A 25833-nucleotide genomic window follows, 5' to 3' on the forward strand; every position below is an offset into this window, starting at 1 on the left:
GCCAAAGCACTACCCAGTCTGTCAGTAGGTATTTATTGGGTACAGTTTGTAAAACTTAAACACATTTTGATTGTGAAAGAGCACCTTTATCCAAGAACAGGGAAACTAAAATTGCATACTTTTAGTTTTTAATATTGGGAACCTTTAACTTTAGGTGTTTTATTTTGATTTTAAGATTTTAAAAAGAGCTGCTTTAAAAAGAGAACTGAGGTGTTCCGCCTCTTCACTCTTTTTACAGTACATACAAGAAGGGTGTACATGGGCCCACAACTACAGTGTGATTATTTCTTTTGTTAACAGCTACATCAGAGCCTATTAACATTGCTCTGCAATGCAGGTTTGCTACCAAGAGATGCAGTTGGCCTTCTCTGCCACTTCACATAGGTGTGCTGTCTCCTAAGTATGTCCTACTAGGGTGAGGCCACAGTAAAAAAAGCTGCCAACAAACGTATCTGGGTCTCTTGGTTAGCAAATTTCTCTCAAGCCTGTCCATTACAAATATAGTTCATTTTTAGTTTGATACTGCACAGTCTATGCTTTAAATCAACTATAAACATTTAGTAAAAAACAGGTCAAAATGAACATACTGTCATTTCTAGGTGTGCTTGATTTAAAAAAAAAAAAACTAAAATTGAAGTATTAAATCAAACTCTCACAGTAAGTTTCATATGTCTTTTTATTGTTCTACCTGCCAAGCTTTTCTTTTGTGTGGTCCTACAGCCAAGGTTATTAAAATACCTCATAAGTTACAGTTGCTTCCTAATCTTTCCAGCTGTATTGCTTGTGGTAGCTTGTACACAGAGACTTGAATTCCTCAAGATTGCCAGAACCAAAGCTGGTATTAAAAGCCTTTATTTTTCCTTTCCTAAACTATCTGACAGGAAAAAATAAATGATTACCTCTTTTTTTATGATACATTTCTGTTATATCCAGAGCTCTGTTTTGCAGGTAGATTTTTTTGTCATCAGATCACAGGTATTTTTCTTCTTCAACTTCAAAGACATAATTGTCCCCATGAAACTCCCTAACCTGATTAAAAATTGTTATATGTGATGCTTTGTGCATATACTTTATCCAGCAAGAATGAAACACCCTGTAAAATGTGCCAAGAAAATGTGGGGAAAAACCACAATTCTCAAGAGCTAATAAAGTAGAAGGTGAGTAATTTCATGTCTAAATAAGGTAGAGGTGTATTTACTTCAAGCATTCTGTACAGTAGAAACTGTCCTTTTCAGGCAAGAATAAGGACATACTCAGCCACAAGGAATTTGAAATTTTCCATTGCTGTAAGAAATTACTGGAGACAAGGCTACTTTTTCTGTTAAAAGTAGCAACAAAAAAATCTTACAAACTTTCTTCCAGAGGAGTTACCAGTAAATCATACATTTGTGTCAGGCTTGATTCTTGCATCACACAAGAGCTTACTGTTGGGATCCTGTAAACTATTCTATTAGGCAGTGAAGCTGAAATGAATTAGTATGTTTAACAGAAGACCTTTACTAAAAGGGATTTTTAAATATTATTTTACAAAGAAACTTGTCTGCATAGTGAAATTGACTGTTACACACTTATAAATCAAGCTCACATGCTCTAAATACATAAATTGCCTCTCTGTCAATGCTGTTCCAAAATAATTGCTGTTTGCAATTACTCTGGAATAAATCTCCAGTTACTATGCATTGCTGTCCATCTGTAGACCCAGAATTGATCATTTTACACCATATAAAGTTACTAAAAGGTTTAGACTCATGGTATTTTCATAGCAAACCTATCTTAAATTCAGCCTGGTGAAGTTCCGATCATGGTACATATTCTGGTATAGTAAAGACAGGGAATCTATTTATTGCCACACTTTCACAAAAAAAGCTTTTAAGTTACGGTTGCAGGAAGCAGATTTATAAAGGTAGTTATGTACTGAAAGACAGGACTTTTGCATAAAGTTTAGAGGATTAATCTTACCTGACAGTGATGTGGTGGTTCATCTGTTCTGCATCTTAACTCTCGGCTTCTTACAACAGTTACATGTATTTACAAGTATGCCTCCAGGTCCCCAGTGTAGCTATATGTTACCCCTGTGGCATCCTCATATTGCACAAATATTCAGTGAGATGCATCTAGGTATATGAAACTTAATTCAGATGAAACTGTCAGTGTTCTGATCAGCTGAAAGACCTTATAAGTAAAAGCATTCGCCAGTCTTAACTGAAAAGAAAAACTACCAACTTCAGCCTAGCATTCTACTGGTTTTCATTATTTACTATATAGTGGAACAACAAAATGCATGTGGATTTTATTTTACTGCCTTGAAATTGTGATACAGTAGATTATAAAGTGATCAGATGGGTTCATTAGGACTAGATAGCCTTCACTAACTGTTAACTGTATGGTTTAGAACTCCAAGAAGTAGTAGTTTTCTAATGTTTTTGTATTCGTTCTTGGTTTTCCACATCCCAAATGTAATTCCCAAATAAAAATCAGGGCTTTTTTCCCCCCCCTCCTTTTTTCTCCTATTTAAGAGTTAGAGTGTATGCATTATCAGTCTAAAGCCTGAGAAAGCTTGTTCACACTGCTTAATTACCAGTTCAGTTCTGTTGGATTTTGGTGGTACGTATGCAGGGGCAGCTAAGGTGGGTTGTGTAGAATTGTCATCAAATGGTTATTGATGGAAGGTGACAAATTCTTACGACAAGCATTAATTGTACAAGATCAAAGCTCTTAAATATTTTCATGATGCTTAATTTAGCCTTTGCAGGAATGTTGCTTGGAATTTATTCCTTTTCATAGCTGTGTGAATCCATAGCTTTTTTTCTTTTTCTTTTTGGATATTACTTACTTTGGATATTCTTCTTGCCAGTCATAGAGGTACATGCTGCATTTCTGAATAATTTAGTTAGGGTAAATGACTAAACAAGTACTGGAAGAGCTGATTTCATCCACTGTGTCAAGCCATGGATTTTGTGCTCATTTATCAAACCATTCAGAGACTGACCAAACTTTGTCTTAAAACTGCTCTTGTTTGTGTTGAAATCATAGCATAGAACACTTCTACTTAAAAGCCTTCTTTTGGTTCCATCATAAATGAAACCACAAGCAAGTAGGGTGAGGGGGGTGGTGGTGTTTTTGGTTTGTTTGTTTTCTTCTGGCAGAATTTGCTGCTGACCTCTTCCTTCAGCTGACTTGTAGGCTGGTCACCCTAGTAGTCTTTGTGCCTCTTCTAGTTTGAATCTGTAGCTTGCACATAACTGCATACTGTTCTGCAGAATTCCCCTAAGGGTCTGTACCTTGTGTTCCTATTTAACCAACTGAGCATGTAAGCTAGTGCTGGTTTAGACTGAAGTGAGGTAAAATATATGACTTGACAGGAAGACAAATAGAAAACCACTTTGAAATCAGAGACTAATGCTGAGAATGCTGTTTCATAAATAAGGCAGAGCCAATCAATGTTTGCTGCCATTAAAATATGTATGTAGTCCTGCATCCTTCCCATTGCTCTGGCTGCATGATTCTGCCCTCAGTGCTGTGCTGTCCTTAGTATCCATCTGACTTCCCTGCAAACCAGTTCAGGTCACCAAGCGAGTATGAAGTTGTTTTGCTGCACTGACTTCCAGAATTTTTGCAAGAACTTTCATGAGGTGACGGTGAGCCTTCCTGTGTCAGTAAACTATTAGGCTGGCTTACTTTGGAGGGCTATGAGAAATTGTAGCATTAGTTAAAACCCGATATTTATGTAAAGGGATATGGGTGGTGAAAAGAGTCATTCCCTTTAAGGAGCGAAAAAGGAATTTGCTGGCTGTATTGTATTATGTCTCTCAGTGTCTATTACACTGACTAACAGTGATAGGGAGGTTTATCTGCATTTGTGACTTTTGTCTCGGAAGGCCAATGGTTGAGTTAAGCAACTTTACAGTAAAACTAGCTGCAAGAAGGAAGTTGCTAAAAAATGCTCAAAAATAATTGGGTTTGGTTTATTTTTGTTTTTGTTTTCAGTGAAGGGAGCAATCTCACCCCTGCTCATCATTTCCCTGACTTCAGATTTAAGACGTATGCACCTCTTGCCTTCCGCTATTTCAGAGAACTTTTTGGTATCAAGCCTGGTGATTACTTGGTAAGATACTGCAGTTTTCTTTTGAGTTACAAATTATTATAATATGTACTAGTTTCATAGTGAAAGAAAAGGATGCTTTAATGGTGCCCAAATGGATAGTAAATTTTATTCATGAAGTAGTTCATAACTAGTGAATACTTTTAGTGTTTTACAAAAAAATTAATTCTGCATCTTAAACCTGCCTTGCTAATTGACTAGTGTTAATGGACTTGAGTCATTCAGGTTTTGGTTCTAGAGAAGCTATAATCAGTAGCTGTGTGACTTCTACCAATTCAGTTCTAATAAAGTGCTCTTGTATTATTTACATTCACTTCATTAAATAAGTGTTTGTCTGCAGATCTTCCCATGTAGCCCTGAGAAAAGTGGGTGACAGGCCAGAAAAGAAGTGCTTCAGAGTATCGCCTTTGTTCTCTTTCTTTTATAGTTTGAAGACTTACTCCTCCTTAGTATTGAGCTGTTTAAGTGAGAAAGTTGTATTTGCTGCTATCATAAAAGCAGCCTTTACTTGGTAAAACCCCTTTGTGTGCTGCCAGGAACAAGGATCCACTATTTTATTTAACCAGTAGTTCTGCTTTTGGAAGGGTAGTGTTACAGAGCTAAATTTTCTAGATGTTTGCCTCGTGGCCAGTTTGTCTCATGGCAGTCCACCCAACAAATCAGAGTCCCAGTGCAAATTAGCGCTTTTATATGTCAGAGTTTTATGTTAACTCATTCTTTTTCATTTTAAAGCTATTCTTCCTTGTCCTATCACTGCATGTCCTTGTAAGAAGCTCCTCTCCAGGTTTCTTGTAGGCCCCCTTTAGTTAGTTGAAGGCTGCTGTAAGGTCTTCCCAGAGCCTTCTCTTCTCCAGGCTGAACAAACCCAACTCTCCCAACTTGTCTTCATAGGAGAGTTGCTCCAGCCCTCTGATCATCTTTGTGGCCCTCCTCGGGACTCGCTCAAGCAGTCCAAGGTCCCTCTTGTATAGTTGTCCCCAGAGCTGAGCGCAGTACTGCAGATGGAGTATCATGAGAGCAGAGGGGGAGAATCACCTCACTCAGCCTGCTGGTTATGCTTCTTTTGATGCATCCCAGCATATGATTGGCTTTCTGGGCTACGAGCACACACTGCCGGTTCATGTTGAGCTTTACGTCAGCTAACACCACCAAGTCTTTCTCCTCAGGGGTACTCTCAATCCTTTCATCCCCCAGCCTGTATTGATACTGGGGGTTGCCCTGAACCACATGGAGGACCTTGCACTTGGCTTTGTTGAAGCTCATGAGGTTCCTTCCCATGGGCCCACTTCTTCACGGTATCACAGTATGCTAGAGATTGGAAGGGACCTTAAAAGATCATCTAGTCCAATCCCCCTGCCGGAGCAGGAACACCTAGATAATGTTACACAGGAATGTGTCCAGGCGAGTTTTGGATGTCTCCAGGGAAGGAGACTCCACTTTCTTGAGCTTGTCAAGGTCCCTCTGCATGACATCTCTTCCCTGCAGTGTGTCAAATGCACCACACAGCTTGGTGTCATCAGCAAACTTGCTGAGGGCACATCAATCTCATTGTCCATGCCAACAACAAAGATATTGAACAGCACCAGTCCTAATACCAACTCCTGAGGAACGCCACTCATCACTGGTCCCCACTTGAACATTGAGCCATTGACTGCAAGTCTTTGAGTGCAAACTTCCAGCCAAGTCATTATTCACTGAGTGGTCCATCCATAAAATCCATGCCTCTCCAGTTAGGAGATGAGGATGTTGTGAGGGACAGATGTGTCATTATGTAATAAGTTGCTTATGGATTTGGCAAAAAAATGAAGTATGCAGGCAGTGTTGTTAGCTGCTAAAAAGACTGCACTTCATAGAGTAAAGCTATTGTTACCTGCAACTTATATTCCAAGGAAGCATTTGCAGTAGCATCAATTAAAGATTATAGAATGACTGCTTGCTGCTGTTATGATATCTGTGACACTGTTCAACTACAAAATGTCTGAGGGAAATTTCTAGTAAAGTCAGCTTATTGCAGATTCTTTTTCTTCTTGGCACAGCAAAAGACTCTAGTGGTATGTTTCCAAGAAAAGGGGGCAAGTAGAGAAGCTAGCTTCAAGAATAAGTGCACCTTCTTTTCTGGAAAATGCAAAAACAGATTGCCTTCAACAAACAGATATTTTTCTGAAATACAGTCAGAATTTTAGTGTGTGTTGTGGTAACTGATGTATGCATCTGTTAGGGTTAGCAGGTCAGGATCTATTTCTGTTGTTTCTGATTCTAAATGGGCAACACTTCACAATCAGAGGAAGCTGCAGTCCCTTGAGGTCCAGAGGCAGATGTGATCAGAGGGGGTACTATGATTATAAAACAAAACTAGTTTTAGTTTGGGCCGCTTTTCCAAATTGGTCATGAACAAAAACATCTGTTTAAGAGTTTATTCACAATAGTACGTGTCAGGATTCTGGCTGAACAGACTCCCTCGTTTCCATGAAATGTGGATCTGTCATGTTGTGAGTGAAGTTCCAATTCAGTATGTAAAATACGCTATTATAACAATATGCCAAGTGTTGGTCCAATTGTGGCTGAAGGGAAAAGTAAAATAAAAAGAGGAGAAAATTACAGCAAGCATATGTGAGTTGTCACTGTTGTTTTGCAATGAAAAAAGCCCAAAGATTTATAGTTTCACCTTTTCCAAGGAGGTTAAGCAGTAATGTGCTATAGGAGTCAGGCTCAATAACAAGGGTGAACATATTTGAGCAGCTGGTAGAATTAATTGTCACCTCACGGGGTACTGGTAGTTTGCAGGGAAACTTCTTGGTCATAAAGTACTTAATTGCCAGGGACTTGAGGATTTTCTTACTTCTTAGTTTTGATTTGGCTTTCACAAGCATTCAGTCAAAACTAGTTGGGCTCTTTATATAGCAGCAGTTGCTGGGTAGACATATTTTACAGGAATGAATTCAACTGTAAAATGACACAGTTTAGGTTAATAACTTGTGCTTACGCTATACTGTTTTATGGAGCTTTACTGTTTAAGATAATTGGTTTCAAATGCTTACAACAATAAGAATTACTCATGAATATGTATTTTGGCAAGAAAAACACAGGGGTTGCAATACAACTAGTGATTTGTGCAGAATGTCTGTTATTACACACCAGTATTGTTCTATCAGTAGACGAGGGCAACTGCAGGATTAATAAGAAAGGACTCTGTATTAATTGGAACTGAGTGAACTTGGAGAATGAGGTAGAAAAAGAAAACATTTTTATAGCTTGCAAAACTCTCTTAAAAATTGTGATCATGGGAAAAGCCTCAGTTAGAGCCAGGGTAAGAAAATGCATTAAGGTAGTGCTTAGAGTCCATAGGAAGCATGCTTCTTTAGTTCAGGTTTTCACAAAAGAACATACTTATTAGATTGTATTGCTTTTCTTTGCTATCACCAGTTTCTGAAATCAGTGGCAAGACTCCAGTTGAATTTGATGAAAGCTGTTTTCAAGAAACAAAACTGGTTTTTCTTGTGGAGTCGCTCAACTCATCTTCAGCAATGCACAATAAACCAGATATTTGTTACTAAAACCATTAAATCCTTTTGCTCTGAGAAACCTAGAAGACATACTGTACTGCTAAGAATAACTCCCTGGTGCCTATGCTACTCACAATTCACATCCTGTGCAATTTTCTTTCTTTTAAAGACTGAAGCCTTAAAATATTGGCCTGGAATTTTCACTGTAAATTTACACTGCTGTAAATTTAGGGTTTCTGTGGTTGAAGACTGAAGAATAAGCTCCATGATTCTCTTGTGCCTATCTGAACCTGCAGTTCTTTGTTTTAAAAATGTGTTTGAATAAAACATGCATTGGCAGTGAAAACCAATTTTTGTTTCTTTCAGTACTCCCTCTGCAGTGAGCCTTTAATTGAATTATCCAACCCAGGTGCCAGTGGGTCCTTATTTTTTGTAACTAGCGATGACGAGTTCATCATCAAAACAGTTCAACACAAAGAGGCTGAGTTTCTTCAGAAGCTCTTGCCAGGTTATTATATGGTAAGTAATTTAAGTCTGTATTTTACCTGTGGCATTCCTGTTTCATGTCACACTTCTGAAGATTTCGTTTCATTTGGTTTTTAATCCTTCATTGGCTTTATCCATGTTTCTTAATATTTTTGTCATTTTTTACCCCTAAGGGAATGAATAAATATAAATCAAGAATATACTGAAGATAATAATAGCTGCTATTTTAGCATTCAAAATGAAGCTGAATGTCATCTTCTGATTTGATACCAAACTTTGCTTCTAGTAAGTTAGTGACAAAAAAAGGTTTCTAAGTTTCTAATTTTACTTTTTTTCTCCATTTTGTGTTTGCTGATCCTTCGCATTTCACTCAGTGGACGAAACTAGACTGGTCAGTTTCACTTTTGTTTCTGGATTAGTTATAATTTCCATTTCTTGTGTGTTAAAACAGTAATGTAAAAATACATTTATACATATAATCTGTTCAAAACTTTATTTTTAAACTGAGCTTTTTGAGGGCAAATTCTAAGTTGTATTGTTTTATGTGTGTCCATCATCAGAAAGGGAAACCATTGAACCAAAGTAAATATAACTTAATTCTCCTTTTCTTTTTAAACAAAAGCCACTCATATATGACCATATGACCTTTGAAGGTCCCTTCAAACCCAAGCTATTCTATGGTTCTATACATACGAACAGAGATTCTTCCTTACTCCTCTTCCTTTGATTTCTTAAGCAGACATTAGAAGAGTTACTCTCTCACTTGTACTAAAATGAGGAATATTATCATTATTACACTGAAATACATGGATTCACTGTTTGTTAAAAAAAAAAAATGCACTGTCAGCATCAAAAAGAGCAACGGTGGCTGGTACTTTTCCTGTTGTTGTTTCTAATCTTGATAATCAGCTTAGTGTAAGTTTGAGTTAGTGCAAGTGAATGTAAGGCCACTTTGCTTTGTTCCTGAGAACTTTATTCTCACTGCTACCATATGCAACAGTTTCTAAAGGATAAAACTTTGATCACTGTGATTATTTCCTTTGAAAGCACTTTCTTCCCATAGTTGTATGTTGTGACTTATTAAGCTTGTAAGATGTGAAGTTGGTTTTCCCATCTTACTTTTCATGCCAAAAACTGAGAGTAGTTTCAGAAGGAGGATTTTTGCTCGCATCTCTTTTATCCTCTCCTAGTTGTTTGTGGGGTTTTTTGCCTGTTGTGGAATTTGGATTATGTCACACTTTTCTGATGATCAGTTGTGGTTCTGTTACGACCTTACACACCTGTGGAGACAGCTTAGTCATTTGGCACTAACAATGTGGAAAGCCTTGTGGACACTGGGGTTCTGTTTTTCAGAATCCAAGTCAAGGTAATGAGAACTACATTTGACCAAAACTCCTTCCATCAGGTAGAATGCAAGGTTGTTCAAGTCAGAATAAATAAACTAAATCTTTGGGAGTGTTGTGGTTTAAACTGTACCATCTACTAGAAAGCAAATTAACTCTACCTCAGCTGAAACAAGCACAGGGATACTTTAGTCTGTTCTTTTTGTCTTCTAGTCTGCTCTTTCATGGAATGTGAGAAAGACAAATCTGGCATACATGCAGTTACTGATTAGCTCTTGGCCTATCTATGTTCCTGGCAAAAAGGAGTATTTATGCTAGCTGTCTCAAATACAGTCTCACAAAGAAAATTAATTGGTCAAAGAAACAGTATTGGATAAGAAAATGTAGTTTTTTTGATGTCTGTTAATGTCCTTTGGTATTGAAAATAGATACATTTAACAATCTCTTTTGTTTTAGAATCTGAACCAGAATCCAAGGACTCTTCTACCCAAGTTTTATGGGCTGTACTGTGTTCAGTCTGGAGGCATTAATATTAGAATCGTTGTAATGAACAATGTTTTGCCACGAGCCTTGAAAATGCATTTCACGTATGACTTGAAAGGCTCCACATACAAACGGAGAGCATCAAGAAAAGAGAGGGAGAAGTCCAACCCTACATTCAAAGACTTGGATTTCTTGCAAGATATGCATGAAGGGTTGTATTTTGACTCTGAAACACACAGTGCACTAATGAAAACACTACAGCGGGATTGTCGGGTAAGTAAAAAATACTGTTTCAACTTCTGTGTTTTTATCTGTTCTATATTTACCTCAGCAAAACAGAGTGGGACGTGGCTTTGTAAGTTTAACCTCCATTCCTTTCTATGGAGTTTAATTAGGAAAACCTGTGAATGTCAAAGCACTGATGAAGCTTGTATTTTAGTTAAGCAGCTGGGATCTGAGGTCATGGAATTGGACAGGAGTTGGAAGGGATCCGCAACAGTCATCAAGTCCAACTCCTGATGCCCGCAGGACAACCTGAAAATTAAACAGTATATCTAATACTGTTGTGCAAATACTTCTTAAACACCAACAGGCCTGGGGCCGTGATCACTTCCCTGGGGAACTAGTTCTAGTGCTTGACCTCCCTCTCACTGGAGAACTTTTTTCTAGTATCCAATCTGAAGTTCCCTGAGCAGCTTTAAGCCATTCCCTCACATCCTGTCACCAGGCACCAGAGATCAGCACCAGCCTTTCTGCTCCCCTTGTGAGGAAGTGGTAAACAGCAATGAGGTCACCCCTCAGTCTCATGTTCTCTAAGCTGAACAAATCTAATCTCCTCATCGATTCCTCACAAGTTAAGTCCTCTAGTGCTTTCACCAGCTTTGTTGCCCTCCTTCGGACAAATGCTAATGTTCTTATATTGCTTTTATTCTGTGAAGCCCAAAACTGCATACAGTACTTGAGGTGAGGCAGCACCAATGCTGACTGTTCTCGAACAATCTTTCAGCCAGTTGGCTATGCTGTGCTTAATGCACCCCGTGTTAAGGTTGGCCATTTTGCATGCCAGGGCACATTGCCAACTCACTGACTTTTATCATCCAGCAAAACCTCACAATCCCTTTCTGTAGGCTGTCTCCCTATTTGTCTGTACATCCAGGATTTCACTGATCCATCTGTGGATCAAATTACTGTAGGGAAGTAGTCCAGTAGAGGCTTTCTAGATTCTAGTTCTTGTTTTCCACTGATTTGGAGATTTTTATTATTTTTTTCTGAGGCACAATTAGCCCTGTGGTACTGTTGTTACATATGATAACAGAGCTTGTAATATATGATAACAGATCTTGTAACATATGATAAGAGAGTTTTTAACATATGATAGCAAGCTTGTAGAACTGCAAGCTCATTACTGCTTCAGTAAGTCTGTAAATTAACAAGAACTAGGAAACTGAAGGGGGTGTGTGTGTGTGTCTAGTGGCAGAGGTCTTATTTCTGGAGCAAAGTAATTTCTTCCTCAGTGAAAGGTAGTGCTTAGTGTCTACATAACATTTTCAAGGCAAGAGAAGGATACTTACTTGCCATTGTCCTTTGAGAGGACCTTAGTGAATGGACTCAGTGACTATTGTGGACAGGGGAAATTGCTGTAAAATGGATTTTTTTTTTCTGTTCAAAGGTAAGAAAATATGAAGTAGGTAAAAGGGGAGTTATCCAGGTCTCAGAGTTTTATAAGGTTCACAGTTGTGGAAAGAGAAGATAGGCTTTGTCTGAGAGGAATCCTGAGTGTTGCATAATAAAACAACTCATCACATAGAAGAGGCATCCTGAACATCAGTTTGTTGTTTGCTGCCACCTGTGGTGCAAGATGGAAAGCGTTGTTTTTGCACATGAATAGTACTTCTTGTTTAATTATCACAGAAGTCTGCAATGTCTTGTGCTTGGTTTGTAAAGCTGGGTGATCTCATGTTCAGCTGCATATGCAGGGTGAAACATTTATCTAACACCACACATTGTTCTTTCTGTAGCCTGTTGCAGTGGGTGTTTCCTGAGCTCCTGCCATGTGTGGTAATGCAAAATGCGTCAGTATGTCACATCTGGGGATCTGTATGCCCTTTTGTGCATCCTCCCACTTGTCAAAGGTTACCCAATCAAAGCCAGGGGGGTCTATTATATAGAAAATAATACATGGAATCTAAAAGAGGGAACTGGGCTAAAAAGTGAAAACAATAATCAATTGTTTCATTGTTACACAGACAACGTACTCTTACTGGTTCTTTGAAAGTACCAGTAAGTTCTTGCTACATATTACTTGAGTGCTGAACTAACCATCATGTTTCGCAGTGTGTTAATCGTAGATTAAGAGCTCACAAATTAGTCTGGAGTTCTTAAAGGTCCAGCTAAATCTTTCCACCTTTATGGTATAGGGATGGCTACTTAGCATAAGTGATAACTCACCTAGATTTTTTAGACCTTCAAAACTTGCCATCTCTTTCTCATTTTATTCCAAAGTAAGAAAGTTAGTGTAGACACCGGAATTAAAAATTCATTAAAGAAAGGAAATGAGCTTACCAGTACTACAAACAGTAGTGTTGGCGCAACTTGAAGGAGTATTGAATTTTCACTACAGAGCAGAAATAATAAATGGCATGTCATGGAAGTAAAGAATGTGCTAATCTTAGATGAAGGCCCTCTTTGTCAAAAATGGTAATTTGAGGAAAGTGGCTATGTAGTGATACTGCTGATCTCTTGTATCTTTAGGTATTATCACTCCTGTAGTATCAATTTAAATTCAAATTTCTCTTCATTTCTACTTTGGAAATCAGAAGCAAGATTGTAGTTTTTAGGAGTTAACAGTATAGTTAACAACATGTTTTAAGAATTCTGTAGAAATGAGAAGTGACTCCACATGTGCTTTGGAGGGGTTAGTGATTCATTTTCACAGGATAGATTGTTTCTAAACCAGACCCGTTGCTAGGCGTTTGACATTTGCACAATTGTTCCAGAAAAAAAAGCTTATTATGCAAATAGTGCTTTATTTTGTGGGATTTTTTTATATATTTCCTTATGTTGGAGAGTAATTATTGATTCAGTGTAGAATCAATCTTCTTTATGTCAGTTTCTGTGTTCCATTTCCAAAATGCTTGTAGAAGAAGAAATACTTGCATGCATGGTTAACCTGTTAGGGTTTTTTTGTATTTCATAAGCTTCTGAAATTATATTTTTTTTTTAGTAGCATTTTCCTTAATTATGTTAAGAAAATGACCTGCTGACTTGAGGATGTTTGCATGTTTTCCAACGTGAATGTAGATTTCTCTAACAGACATACACAGCTTAGGCTGGCTGCATCTGAAATAAAAATTCCATGGCAGAAATACATGCTCTGCTCTATTAGTGGCTGAGATAGCTGAATGTAACCCCATCAAAGATGATTCACAGAATGCTTTAATATCTGATTAGCTCACATTGAAAAACTGATCCAGGGAATTATTTTTCCATATTTTGAAACAATGTATTTTGTGATTCCATTTCACTGTGGGTTTTATGTGGTACAAAAGCAAAATAGTGCTTAAGGCTAGAAGGGGAAAGTGACACTTGCCGTCTGAAAGTTGTCAAAGGAGCCAAAGCTAGCCTTGTAAGCAGTACTTGGTGACCAAGTGGCAACATTGTGCTGCCAGAATCTGTGTAGCTAGTGAAATACAGAAATACAGATTAGATGAACAATTTATTGTCGAGTTATTAATTGAATGTTTAGTTGTCATTATTGAATAAAACACTTAATCATGCTAAAAAATAAGAATATTCTTGCTGGAATCTTCCAATGCCTTTTTGCTAGCAAGGTGCATTTCAGAGCAGTTATATGGGTGAAGATTGGATTTCTCTCACTTTTACTATACAAGAAGTGTATTTCTGGGACCTAACATGAATTTCTAGTGATCACAGTATCACAGTGTGCTAGAGATTGGAAGGGACCTCAAAAGATCATCTAGTCCAATCCCCCTGCCGGAGCAGGAACACCTAGATAATGTTACACAGGAATGTGTCCAGGCGGGTTTTGAATGTCTCCAGGGAAGGAGACTCCACAACCTCCCTGGGCAGCCTGTTCCAGTGTTCTGTCACCCTCACTGAGAAGAAGTTTCTTCTCAAGTTTAAGTGGAACCTCTTGTGTTCCAGTTTGTACCCATTACCCCTTGTCCTACCATTGTTTGCCACTGAGTAGAGCCTGGCTCCATCCTCGTGACACTCCCCCTTTATATATTTATAGACACTAATAAGGTCACCCCTCAGTCTCCTCTTCTCCAAACTATAGAGACCCAGCTCCCTCAGTCTTTCCTCATAAGGGAGATGCTCCACTCCCTTAATCATCTTAGTTGCCCTGCGCTGGACTCTCTCCAGCAGGTCCCTGCCCTTCTTGACCTGAGGGGCCCAGAACTGTACACAGTATTCCAGATGGGCTCTCACCAGGGCAGAGTAGAGGGGAAGGAGGACCTCTCTCGACCTACTAACCACCCCCCTTCTAATACACCCCAGGACGCCATTGGCCTTCTTGGCCACAAGGGCACAGTGTTGGCTCATGGTCATCCTGTCGTCCACTAGGACCCCCAGGTCCCTCTCCCCTACACTGCTCTCTAACAGGTCGTTCCCCAACCTATACTGGAACCTGGGGTTGTTCCTGCCCAGATGCAGGACTCTACACTTTCCCTTGTTATATTTCATCAAGTTATTCCCTGCCCAACTCTCCAGCCTGTCCAGGTCTCGCTGGATGGCAGCACAGCCTTCTGGCGTGTCAGCCACTCCTCCCAGCTTAGTGTCATCAGCAAACTTGCTGACAGTACACTCAATTCCCTCATCTAAATCATTGATGAATATATTAAATAATACCGGTCCCAGTACTGACCCTTGAGGCACTCCACTAGTTACAGGCCTCCAACTAGACTCCGCCCCATAGACTACAACTCTCTGGCTTCTCTCCTTCAGCCAGTTCACAGTCCACCTCACTACCTGATCATCCAAACCACACTTCCTCAATTTAGCTGTGAGGATGCTGTGGGAGACTGTGTCAAATGCTTTGCTGAAGTCAAGGTAGACCACATCCACCGCTCTGCCATCATCCATCCACTGTGTTATTTCCTCATCAAAGGCTATGAGTTAGGTCAAGCATGATTTCCCCTTGGTGAAGCCATGTTGACTGCCCCTCATAACCCTCTTATCCTTGATATGCCTTAAGATGGCACCAAGGATAAGGTGTTCCATCACTTTCCCAGGGATGGAGGTGAGGCTGACCGGTCTATAGTTACCCGGGTCCTCCTCCTTGCCCTTTTTGAAGACTGGAGTGACATTTGCTTTCCTCCAGTCCTCAGGCACCTCTCCCATTTCCCAAGACTTGGTAAAGATGATGGAGAGTGGTCTAGCAATGACTTCCGCCAGTTCCCTCAGCACCCGCGGGTGCATCCCATCTGGACCTGTGGATTTATGGATGTCCAGATTGCTCAACTGGTCTCTAACCCATTCCTCATGTGATCTCACATGGATGACAGAATCATAGAATCATAGAATAGTTAGGGTTGGAAAGGGCTTTAACATCAGATGTTCTGCAGGACTTTCTCAGTTTGCTATGAATTTATAGCCCTTTAATACTGTGATTTGTTTGTTTTTCATTAGATTAGGATATCATTTTGTTACCTTCCTAGCAAAAACTTGCTGCTGCTTCTCAAAAGCAGTTCCATCTAAAATCATCAAAGCTACTTGCAAGCAACCCTTGACCCAGGAAAAGGCTTACGACTTTTTGTGTTATCATAGAATGCTGCATGTTAAGAAATAGCTTGATGTGCTGCATCTGTAACTTTTTTTTTAGCAAACCAGATCAATTTCTACAACTGTGTGTGTGCAAAATGTGTTACTTACACATTTAAAAATAATCATGGTTTCCAGTCTTAAATATTAATGTTGATGATCTTAAGGTCCTTTCCAACCCAAACTGTTCTATGATTCTATACATATGTGAGGACCTTTCAGATATATTCAGCTAGAAATTCCACTGTCTGAAATAAGATTTGTCTTAATACAGACTAAAGAGTTTGACATGAAGTATGTTCTTGTTGAATGCTGATGTCTGATATTCTTCCTTGTTATTCAGGTTAATTATTTTGTGTGAGATTTTTTCTTAGAAACAAATAGTGGAGTAAAACATGCTTAGATTTGGTCAAAAGGTGTGTATTTGCATAAGGACTGGTTGATTTGGTTATCAAATTTCTAAGGGGAGATAATCAGAACTGTGTATCAAACCAGTAGGCAGACAGAGGGGTAGATACTATTATGGCATCCTATATGGCACCATTAAGGTAGGTATTTTGGCAGATGATGAATTGGTGTGGGGTTTTTTGTTTTTTAGCTTTTTTTTTTTTTTCAATCTACCTAGAATCTACTCTCAGTATTTGGTGGCTGACATCCACTGATTACACACTTCTAATAAACACATTATATAGTAATTTCTTTTTGAGAAAGTCTGAGTAAAAGATAGTAATAAGCAATCAATGAAGTCTAGAACTTATTTGGCACCCAGTGTCTGTGCCTTTGTACCTATCAGTTGCACTATTTTTGCAATTCATAGTTGTAAACCAAGAAGTTATTCTAGTGGGTGTTATCCCACACAATGCTAAATAATATTTCATTTCATTAATTAGATTGAAATTAGATTGCATTTCATCATCATGGTGTATGGTGATTTAGAAATACGCTTTTTCGTCCTGTCCTGAAATCCTGTGTCAGCTCTGTAATCAGAGGATGCTCTGAAGTACTGAGGGTCATAGGTTAGCAGCCTCCTTCTTATTCGATTTGAGCTGCCCCACCTCTGTGCAGGATTATTCCATTAAAGATATTTTATAAAATCCTCACTTGTGTCTAGAAATCCAGATGAGGCTGTGCCTTTTTATAATTAGATTACAGTGTGTTATGTTTTGTTTCGTCACTTTGGATGCTTAAAACAGTGCTAAAATTAAGATGCCATGTTCTTCATGGAAGAGAAATGCCAGAGATTTAAAAGAATTCAGCTGTATTGTACATTTGGCTTCTACTTAACATAATGAGTACATAAGAAGTATTGATGGAGTGGAACAGAGCTTTCCTACCTCTGCTGATATACTTTTAGCATTGGAGCTAAAATTATCTCTAGGAATGTATTAAGTAGTAGATTCCCTTTTCTTCCTCATACAGTTTCACAGACCACTAGACTTTTCCTGGTGATTGCCAAAAAAAAAAATAAATCTCATTTTGGATTTGCAAAATGTGTTTCAGAGGTCACAAGCAGTCTTGGTGTTTCGTGTAAAAAATATTTATACTTTGATAGTCTTCATCAAAATTACATACTTGCAGTTACTGCTCTTTATTTGTCTTCTCTGCAAAATCAGATTTTGTTCTTGTTCATGTAAAAAGATGTACTATTGCCTCTTGATTCTGATCAAAAATTATATGAATTGTTTGTTGTTGAGTTGCATGAGGTGAAGGAGAGGTAAGTGGCACAGCATGTCCTTCCTGGTTGCTACCGTTTTTTCTCCTTCACTTAGCATTGCTGTTATGTAAAATATTGAACACAGTTTGGTTATATTGCTGGATGTGATTGCAGACTGTTATAGTTCACCTTTGCATAGTGACTTGAACTGTATTTCCTTTTAATGGCAGTATGTCAGACTTCATAATGATGTAACTGACTAGAAACTTATGATAGTACACATGCTTGCAAGAAGAAAGGGAACTTGCCTACTCACAGAGGCAAAGGGGTTGGTAGAGCTAGAAGAGAAAGCTGTTTGGTTAAGTCATGCTTCAGAAATAAAACTGCCTAATAAAGATGTGTGATTTTTGCACCAAAATTCCATCCGCTGTTAATGAGATGGTGGTAGCAAATGCTTTTTTTGACACTTGAAAATTCTCAACGTATACTTTCTCAGTTATAAATAGGAGATGGAGGAGAGGTAGAGAGTAGTGTAGGAAAAAATGCTGTGTAAAGTCTGGAACATGCATTAGCAGTGACTTTAAAGATGTTTGTAGTTCATAATTATATGGTGGAACTATTAATTGATTATTTGCTAGAAATAAAAAAAGTGCTCACTGGACATACATTCCTTGACTACAAAGTAACACTGGGTTACCTTTCAGCTGTGCATCCTTCATGCCCACTTGTAACAAGAGCATTGAGCTAATTAGGTAACTAGCACTTTGACTTATGTGGAGGTTTTGTTTATATTAATGTATGATAATATATATTAATATATTTTTAATTATAATTTTAAAACATTTTGCTAACAAGATAAATTTGTGCTTTGAAGGACTACTACTGAAGTTTTCAAAATAATGCTGTGTAATTCGTACTGTATGTGGTCTTCACTTGTTTTAGTACAGCCGTTTCTTCTTTGTTGATAGGTTCTAGAAAGTTTTAAGATCATGGATTACAGTCTGCTACTGGGAATCCACATACTGAACAGTAACATGAAGGAAAAAGAGGGAGAGAGTTCCCAGAGTGCATCGGATGCAAAGCGGCCCGGGGGGCAGAAAGTTCTCTATTCCACAGCCATGGAGTCTATACAGGGCCCTGGAAAGACAGGAGACTCTTTCACCACAGGGACAACAAACACGTAAGTGCCAGAATGTGCGCTTAAGGTTACTATTAAAACTTGCATGTTCTGTTTCTTCAGTCTGTGACGCGTGGTATTAAAAGGCAAAACATTCAAGAGTACACTGCATTTCAGAAATTGAAAGAGTAAGCCTCCCTCCCCATACCTTCCACACCCCCTACCCTCAAGAAAAAAAGCTGGACCCTCATGATCTGCTGCAGAGGAAATTAAAGTGTTGATTAGTAGCTTGTTCAGCTTTAAATACACAATGACAAATTTGGTTAATTCAGAGTGACTTATGTATGAACAAGGGCATTTGCTTATGAAAGAGGCATTATGAGAGAGCTATTACAAGAATCTCAGGTATAATCTGATTTTAACTGGAAACAGTCTGATGAGCCATACTATTTATCAATATCGAAATGGAAATTCCTACAGTGGTTGTTTTCATCTCAAATTATTATACATGATAAGTAGAATTCTGTTATCCATCACTGAAGTGCGGTCATATCCATGTACAGTGGATACTTCCTAAGAACTGCTGCTTTCCTCTTGTTTTTCTACCTATCAAAAGTTGCAGTAGGAATTTAAGTATATAGAACAGTAGGTTTTGTATTGTTTCCTCTGGAATACATTCAGTGTTAGAGCGTTATGTTCACCATTCTCATTCTATGTATTCAGTCATTTGTTATAATACGGGTTTAATTTCAAATTAAGGATTTCCTCTTCTGGTTCTCAAGTGAGCTGTCTAGGTAAATACAACTAATGATATAGAAATACGTGCTTAAATCTACAGCTAACAAATAGGAGAATTTTGATATTTAGCATTTGTAGAGAGTTTCCGGATGTTAAGAGCCCTGGAATATAAACTCGAGCTGAATTTCACTCGTTTTTTTCAGCATCACTCACTTTCACACAGAAGAATGCTCTTGTGTGGTGGCAGAGGTGTTGCACAGGCAGTTTTGTGGGTGTTGGGTTTTGGTTTTGGTCCGTTTTTTTTAACGGAAAGCCAAACCTGATTATATAGGTCATTGTCCTGGTTTCAGCTGGGATAGTAATTTTTCTCCTTCCTAGTAGCTGGGACAGTGCTGTGTTTTGGCTTTAGTCCGAGAACAATGCTGATAACACACCGATGTTTTAATTATTGCTCAGTAGCGCTCAGTAGTGCTTACCCTTATCAAGGACTTTTCAGTCTCTCATGCTCTGCCAGTGAGGAGGGGCACAAGGAGCCAGGGGCAAGCAGAGACAGGACACCTGACCTGAACTAGCCAAAGGGGTATTCCATACCACAGCATGTCATGCCCAGTATGTAAACTGGGGGGACTTGGCCAGCACGTGCTGATTGCTGCTATTATTATTATATTTCACTTAAATTGTCCTTATCTCAACCCATGCATTTTACTTTCTTCTGATTCTCCTCCCCATCCTGCCCAGGGAGAGGAGCTGTCTGTTACTCAGTTGCCAGCTGGGCCTAAACCAGATACTGGGCCATACAAGTATGAGGATGAGAATGGATACTCAGCAGCAATAACTGCTGCTTGTATTGGATTGAATTTATAGTCATAGCTTCCAGGAAAGGCTGACAGAAGTGGTTTCATAAACCACTTAACACTTCTGAATGTCTGACCAGTTAACTGAGCTGGAGTTCATGGTAGTGAGATTTTACAGTAATTTAAACTCCCTTTGCATTTGCGTGATTTCCTTTGTGCTTAGAATAATGAAAACCATTTACCCCCTTCATATCTTCTTCCCTCCCCCCCCCCCCCCCAAAAAAAAAAAAAAAGATTGAAAAGATGGTAGGCCTGTTTTGTCAGGGGAAGGGACTGCTGTGTGTTAATGGCAGAGTGGGGAGCTCTCACCTCTTTGGTAGCTGTTTCAGGTGTGTATTATTTGTTTCTCAAACTGTTAAAAAAGATTTGGAGGTATTGCATGTGTTGTGTCTTCTGTCTCCATTCTAGTTTTGTAGTGGATCCATCAATGTCAACAAAAGCTGCCAAACCAAAAATTGGATTTAATTTTTTGTTCCCAAAACAATGGTCCCTTTTTTCTAGATGATGGAGCAGGAAGAGTTTACAATAGACATTTACCATTGGATCTGAGATACTTTTGGTTTGATGTTTAAAATCAGTTGTATACTAAATGACCTACATCTGTCTGACTTCATATTGAAGCATCTAGGTTTAATGTTGTGCCTGTTTTTTTTGGGTTTTCACCTGGGTACAGTTCACGTACTAAATGATGATCCAGAGATACCTTAAAAGATAACCTATGTTTCTGTTGTTTCTCTCAGAATGGGAGGTATTCCAGCTAAAAGCCATAAAGAAGAAAAGCTGCTTCTATTTATGGGCATTATTGATATTCTCCAGTCTTACAGGTAAGATGAATTTCAGGTTTTAGTGTATAAGCTATTCTGAAATTACATACCAATGGGGAAATCTTACAAAGCAATTCTGATTTTGTGTTTATATGATTAGATTAATGAAGAAGCTGGAACATTCATGGAAAGCTCTTGTTTATGATGGGGTAAGTAGGTTTTCTTTTTTTTTTTTTTTTTAATTGCTGATATTTTAGCTAATGGAACTTTGACTTACGTTGACCAGGAAAGAGCTAGCTTCTGTGTATTTGTAGTCTACCGTCACTGCATGGTTTGGCCTGTTGCTGAAATCTTTTAAGTCCGTTTCTCAATGCATGCTCTGATTTTATCTGTTGATCTTTAAAAAGCAACCAAATGATCGTTTTGTCCTTCTAACTTATAAAGACAATGGCCACTTAGCAGGGCACTGATGAATCTGTAATGGAAAAATGTATATAGAATGTGAAAAAAGCATTTCAGATGCTAGGAAGATTTTGCAGAATATAGCTCTGTAATTCATAACTCACAATTTCATAAATGAAATATCTAAAGTTCTTGAACAATTAACCTTTAAAAAGGAAAAAATGTGTTGAGTTTCACTTCTTTTGAGTATGCATGAAATGTATGATACAGTTTATCTGAGATGTCCAACTTCTTTCCTGACAATTCATGTGTCATGTACTTATGGAAAATGTGACTGAGACCTTTTTCAATCTTACAGGATACTGTTTCAGTTCACAGACCAAGCTTTTATGCAGACAGATTTTTAAAGTTTATGAGTACAAGAGTTTTTAAGAAAGTTCAAGGTAAGACTTTTACTTGTTTATATATTTATATAATCATTACTTTATAATGCTCCTGTCCTGGCAATAGAAGAATCCTTTCTTCAATGTCATCTAGCAGTCACATTGCCAGAAGGTGAGTTTCTTCAGTGGAGCTAATGGGATTGTACTCAATAGTAAAATTACAGAGAATTATTTGCTATTTATTTTTATCACATTACAGGCATCTGAAGGTAAAACAGGTTCCTGTATATTAGCATTGATATAAAGATAAATTTAATGATCTAATGCTATGTCCAGTCCTGCATCTTATTCATGGGAAATTGATTTTAGTATCTTTAATTTGCAGAAGATTATTACATACAATGTTTGAAAAGCGTGTTTGAGAAGATAGGTATTCTTCCCTTTGATATGGATTTCTTATGTGCTTTATCAAGGAAAATATCAGAAGTTGGATATTAATATAAAGTCCTTTGCCTTTTTCACACTCGCATGTTTCTAGCCTTCCCCTCCTTTTCTCCGTTCTTAATTTCTAATTAATTTTCAAGGGTAAGCTACATATCGCTGTTAGCTACTTACACGGTATGGTGACTTGCCCATGTCTGGATGGCAGGTGCTCACCAAAGCCACTCTATCACACCCCCTCCTCAACTGGATGGTGGGAGAAAAATGCAACAAAAAACTCATGGGTTTTGATAAGGACAAGGTGATTGCTCACCAATTACCGTCATAGGGAAAAGAGACTCAACTCAGGAAAATTAGTTTATTACCAATCAAATGAGAGTAGGGAAATAAGAAATGAAACCATGTCTTCAGACACTTTCCCCCTACTTCTCTCTTTGTCCTGGACTCAACTTCACTCACGAATTCTCTACCTCCACCCCCTGGACAGTGCAGGGGTACAGGGAATGGGGGTTGCAGTCAGTTCGTCACACATTGTCTCTGCAGCTCCTTCCTCCTCACTCTCTTCCTGTGCTCCAACATGGTGTCCCACCCATGGGAGACAGTCCTCCATGAGCTTCTCCAGTACAGATCCTTCCCTCTTCTTCATTAACTTCTCCAGCATGTGTCCTTTCCACAGGGTGCAGTCCTTCAGGAATAGACTGCTCCAGTGTGGGTCTCCCATGCGAACACAAGTCCTGCAGCAAACCTGCTACAGCGTTGGCTCCTCTCTCCACAGAGCCACAGGTTCTGCCAGGAGCTTGCTCCAGAATGGACTATCCACAGGGTCACAGCCTTCTTCAGGGTACATCCAATTGCTCTGCGATGGGGTCCTTCTGTGGGCTGTAGGTGGATATCTGCTTCACCGTGGACTTCCATGGGCTGCAGGGGCACAGCCTGCCTCACCATGGTCGGCACCATGTGCTGCAGGGGGATCTCTGCTCTGGTGCTTTCCTCTTCCCCCTCCTCCTTCATGGATCTTGGTGTCTACAGGGCTGCTTCTCTCACATATTCTCACTCCTCTCTTCTGGCTGCTGTTGTGCAGCAGTTTCCCCCTCTCAGATCTGTTACTCCCGAGGTGCTGGTGAGTCTGAGCTGATGAACTCAGCCTTGGTCAGCAGTGAGTCCACCCTGAAACTGTCTGACATTGGCTCTGTTGGACACGGGGAAGGCTTCTAGCAGCTTCTCACAGAAGCCACACCTGGAGCTACCCTGCTACCAAAACCTTGCCACACAAACCCTTTCCCAACACAGGGGAAGGAAAAAAAGCCAAGAGAAACCCTCCCTCACTACAGAGGGATATCTCTACCAAAGGATTAAGTTTAAGTCTTGCAGCAATAATTTAACTATTGATTGTTGTTTCTCTCAAATAAAATGAATTTATTTCTGTAACTGAAAAATGTAGATCATCTTAAGACATCGGGGACAGAGGGTGAATTGATCCTACATAGGTGAGTTTTTCTTGTATGTTGTGGTTTAACACCAGTGAGCAACTAAGCCCTACACAGACAATCACTCACTCCCACCCCAATTGGATGGTGAAGAGAATGAGGAGGGTAAATGTGATTATCTCAGTCTCTTGGATTGAGATAAAGAGAGTTTAATAGGGAAAGCAAAAGTTGCGTGTTGCAAGCAAAGCAAAGTAAGGAATTCATCCACTACCCATCAGCTGACAGCTGTTCAGCCATATCCAAGAAAGCAGGGCTCTCTCACATGTAATGGTTACCCACAAAGACAAATGCCATAACCATGAATGTTTCCTCTTTGCTCCTGTTCACCCCATCTTTTATTGCACTGCATGATGCCATACGGTGTGGGAGATATCCCTCTGGTCAGTTGGGGTCAGCTGTCCCAGCTGTGTCCCCTCCCAACTCCTCCTGCATCCCTAGCCCTCCTCACTGGCAGCTTACTGTGAGAAGGCCTTGGTGCTGTCTAAGCACTGGGCAGCAATAACTAAACTTTTCTGTGCTATCAATGCTGTTTTGGTCACGAATCTAAAACACAGCACCATAGAGCTACTATGAAGAAAATCAGCTTTATCCCAGCCAAAGCGAGTGCTGTGTACATTCCAAAGTGTCCAAACACAGCATAACAACCATGTATGAAGTTGCGTAAGAAGTCAGATTTCAGCAAAAACATTTGAGAAATAGCAATCGCATTTTGTTTCTTGATTCCAAACTGAAAAGAACAAATTAATGTTGCCTTAGTCCAATGGAGTAAGCAGTATAGATATTTTCATAATATGGGTACAGCTGTGAAGCAAAACAACAGAATTTGCAAGTATTAAGGAACAGATTTATTTTTGGACTTGCTGCATTTAGCCTGACTTTGAAAATGAACAGGGGAAATAAGCTATCATTCAGGAATTCACATCTTGAAATAAGCTCATGTTCATATCTACTTTGAATTATAGTTCCTCCAGGTGTGATAAGTATATTCCTATTACAAAATCAAAAGAAAATAAAAATCAGAAGATTAGAGACCCATCTTCTTACAGGCTTCTTCCATCAAAAGTTCAGATCAGGTTTTATTTTCATTAAAATTTCGACCACTGGAAGTCAGCGTCTGATGTAATATGAAGCAAAATTCAGCTAAAAGGAGGAAGGCACCTCTTGAGACTCAGGTGTCTTTGAACCCTTGAACAAATTTAGCGGGAGCTGTGCTGTCTGAGACAATATTCAAAGAAAGTCCTCTGCACAGATAGAGAGCAAGGAGCAGACAACTTGATACTTCCATCTGTTGGACAAAATAAATGTCTCATGCAGCCATATATCCTTGCTAAACATTTGAGTCTTTTTTCAATTCTTTCTAATTTTGACTGCTAGATTTATGTCACAAGACACAATTTATCTTATATTTGAAAGCACAATGTGCAATTAAGAACATCATGCCTAATTTTCTCTCTAATCTTAATTTGTCTGTCTCATTTTTCCAGGATATTAATCTGCCGTAATACCTCACTCTTACTGATCTGCTCTGCATACAAGGCTGTTAATCTACTTCAATATAGCTATATTAAAGGTTCAAATGCATTATAATTTTTTTGTGAAATAAAGAATTGGAAGTCTTCCTGCCTTCAACAACACTGGTTCTAAATTTCAATTAGATATTTCAGTTTAAACTCTTAAGCCCTGTTCTGAATCTGTGCTTCTTCCCCCTGTGCACAGAACAAGCCTCCATAAATAACAATAAAAACATAATAATCAGATTCAGCCTTGGGCAGAGGCTAGGTCAGCCACTATCTACTATGTTATTAACATTATCCTGGAGCTATGCATCTGATTCTCTTCTTCAGTCTTTAGCCAAGTAGCTTTGATGCTTTTAGTTTGAATTCTGTAATAGAGCACAGTATGTACTACTGCAGTGCATTTGAAGTAACTTTGCAGCCAATGCATGGAGGTCAGCAGCTGGCAACTGGAAAACACTAAATGAACTGGCTGGCATCTGTAAGAACTACTACAAATGGGGGTCATGGTTCATTAGTAGTAGATCCTAAAGTTTCACCCAAAATGCCATTGTAAGTAGGTAGGCATTGATAAGAATTATAAAGGGGATGCCCATACATGAGTGTACAAGCCATCAACATTTTAGAAGTGTTTATTGTACCCAAAGATGTTTGCCATGTCACTGAAGTAGAAATTCTGCAGTAGCACATACATCATTATAATAGCAGTCGTCTGCAGCTTAAGAAAATGATTATAACGTCTCAGAATACTCCAAATGTCTTTTCAGTTTTCTTTTTT

At 38.9% G+C, this 25833-nt stretch overlaps 1 protein-coding gene across 2 annotated transcripts in view; it reads left to right on the forward strand.

Annotated features, from left to right (window-relative positions):
• Nucleotides 1-25833, forward strand: part of PIP5K1B (phosphatidylinositol-4-phosphate 5-kinase type 1 beta) — a 62025-nt gene that overhangs the window by 18940 nt on the left and 17252 nt on the right. For both annotated transcript variants that reach the window (XM_057432921.1, XM_057432922.1), the window contains 7 exons: nucleotides 3988-4105; nucleotides 7972-8124; nucleotides 9891-10190; nucleotides 18324-18535; nucleotides 20805-20888; nucleotides 20989-21037; nucleotides 21589-21673. In XM_057432921.1, coding sequence (XP_057288904.1) covers nucleotides 3988-4105; nucleotides 7972-8124; nucleotides 9891-10190; nucleotides 18324-18535; nucleotides 20805-20888; nucleotides 20989-21037; nucleotides 21589-21673 — 1001 coding nt within the window. The remainder of the gene's footprint in view (nucleotides 1-3987; nucleotides 4106-7971; nucleotides 8125-9890; nucleotides 10191-18323; nucleotides 18536-20804; nucleotides 20889-20988; nucleotides 21038-21588; nucleotides 21674-25833) is intronic.

This window comes from Pezoporus wallicus, unplaced genomic scaffold (assembly GCF_028554395.1).
Source record: "Pezoporus wallicus isolate ANWC-B61680 ecotype Strahan unplaced genomic scaffold, APGP_CSIRO_Pwel_v1 contig_2910, whole genome shotgun sequence".
Classification (NCBI taxonomy): domain Eukaryota; kingdom Metazoa; phylum Chordata; class Aves; order Psittaciformes; family Psittacidae; genus Pezoporus; species Pezoporus wallicus.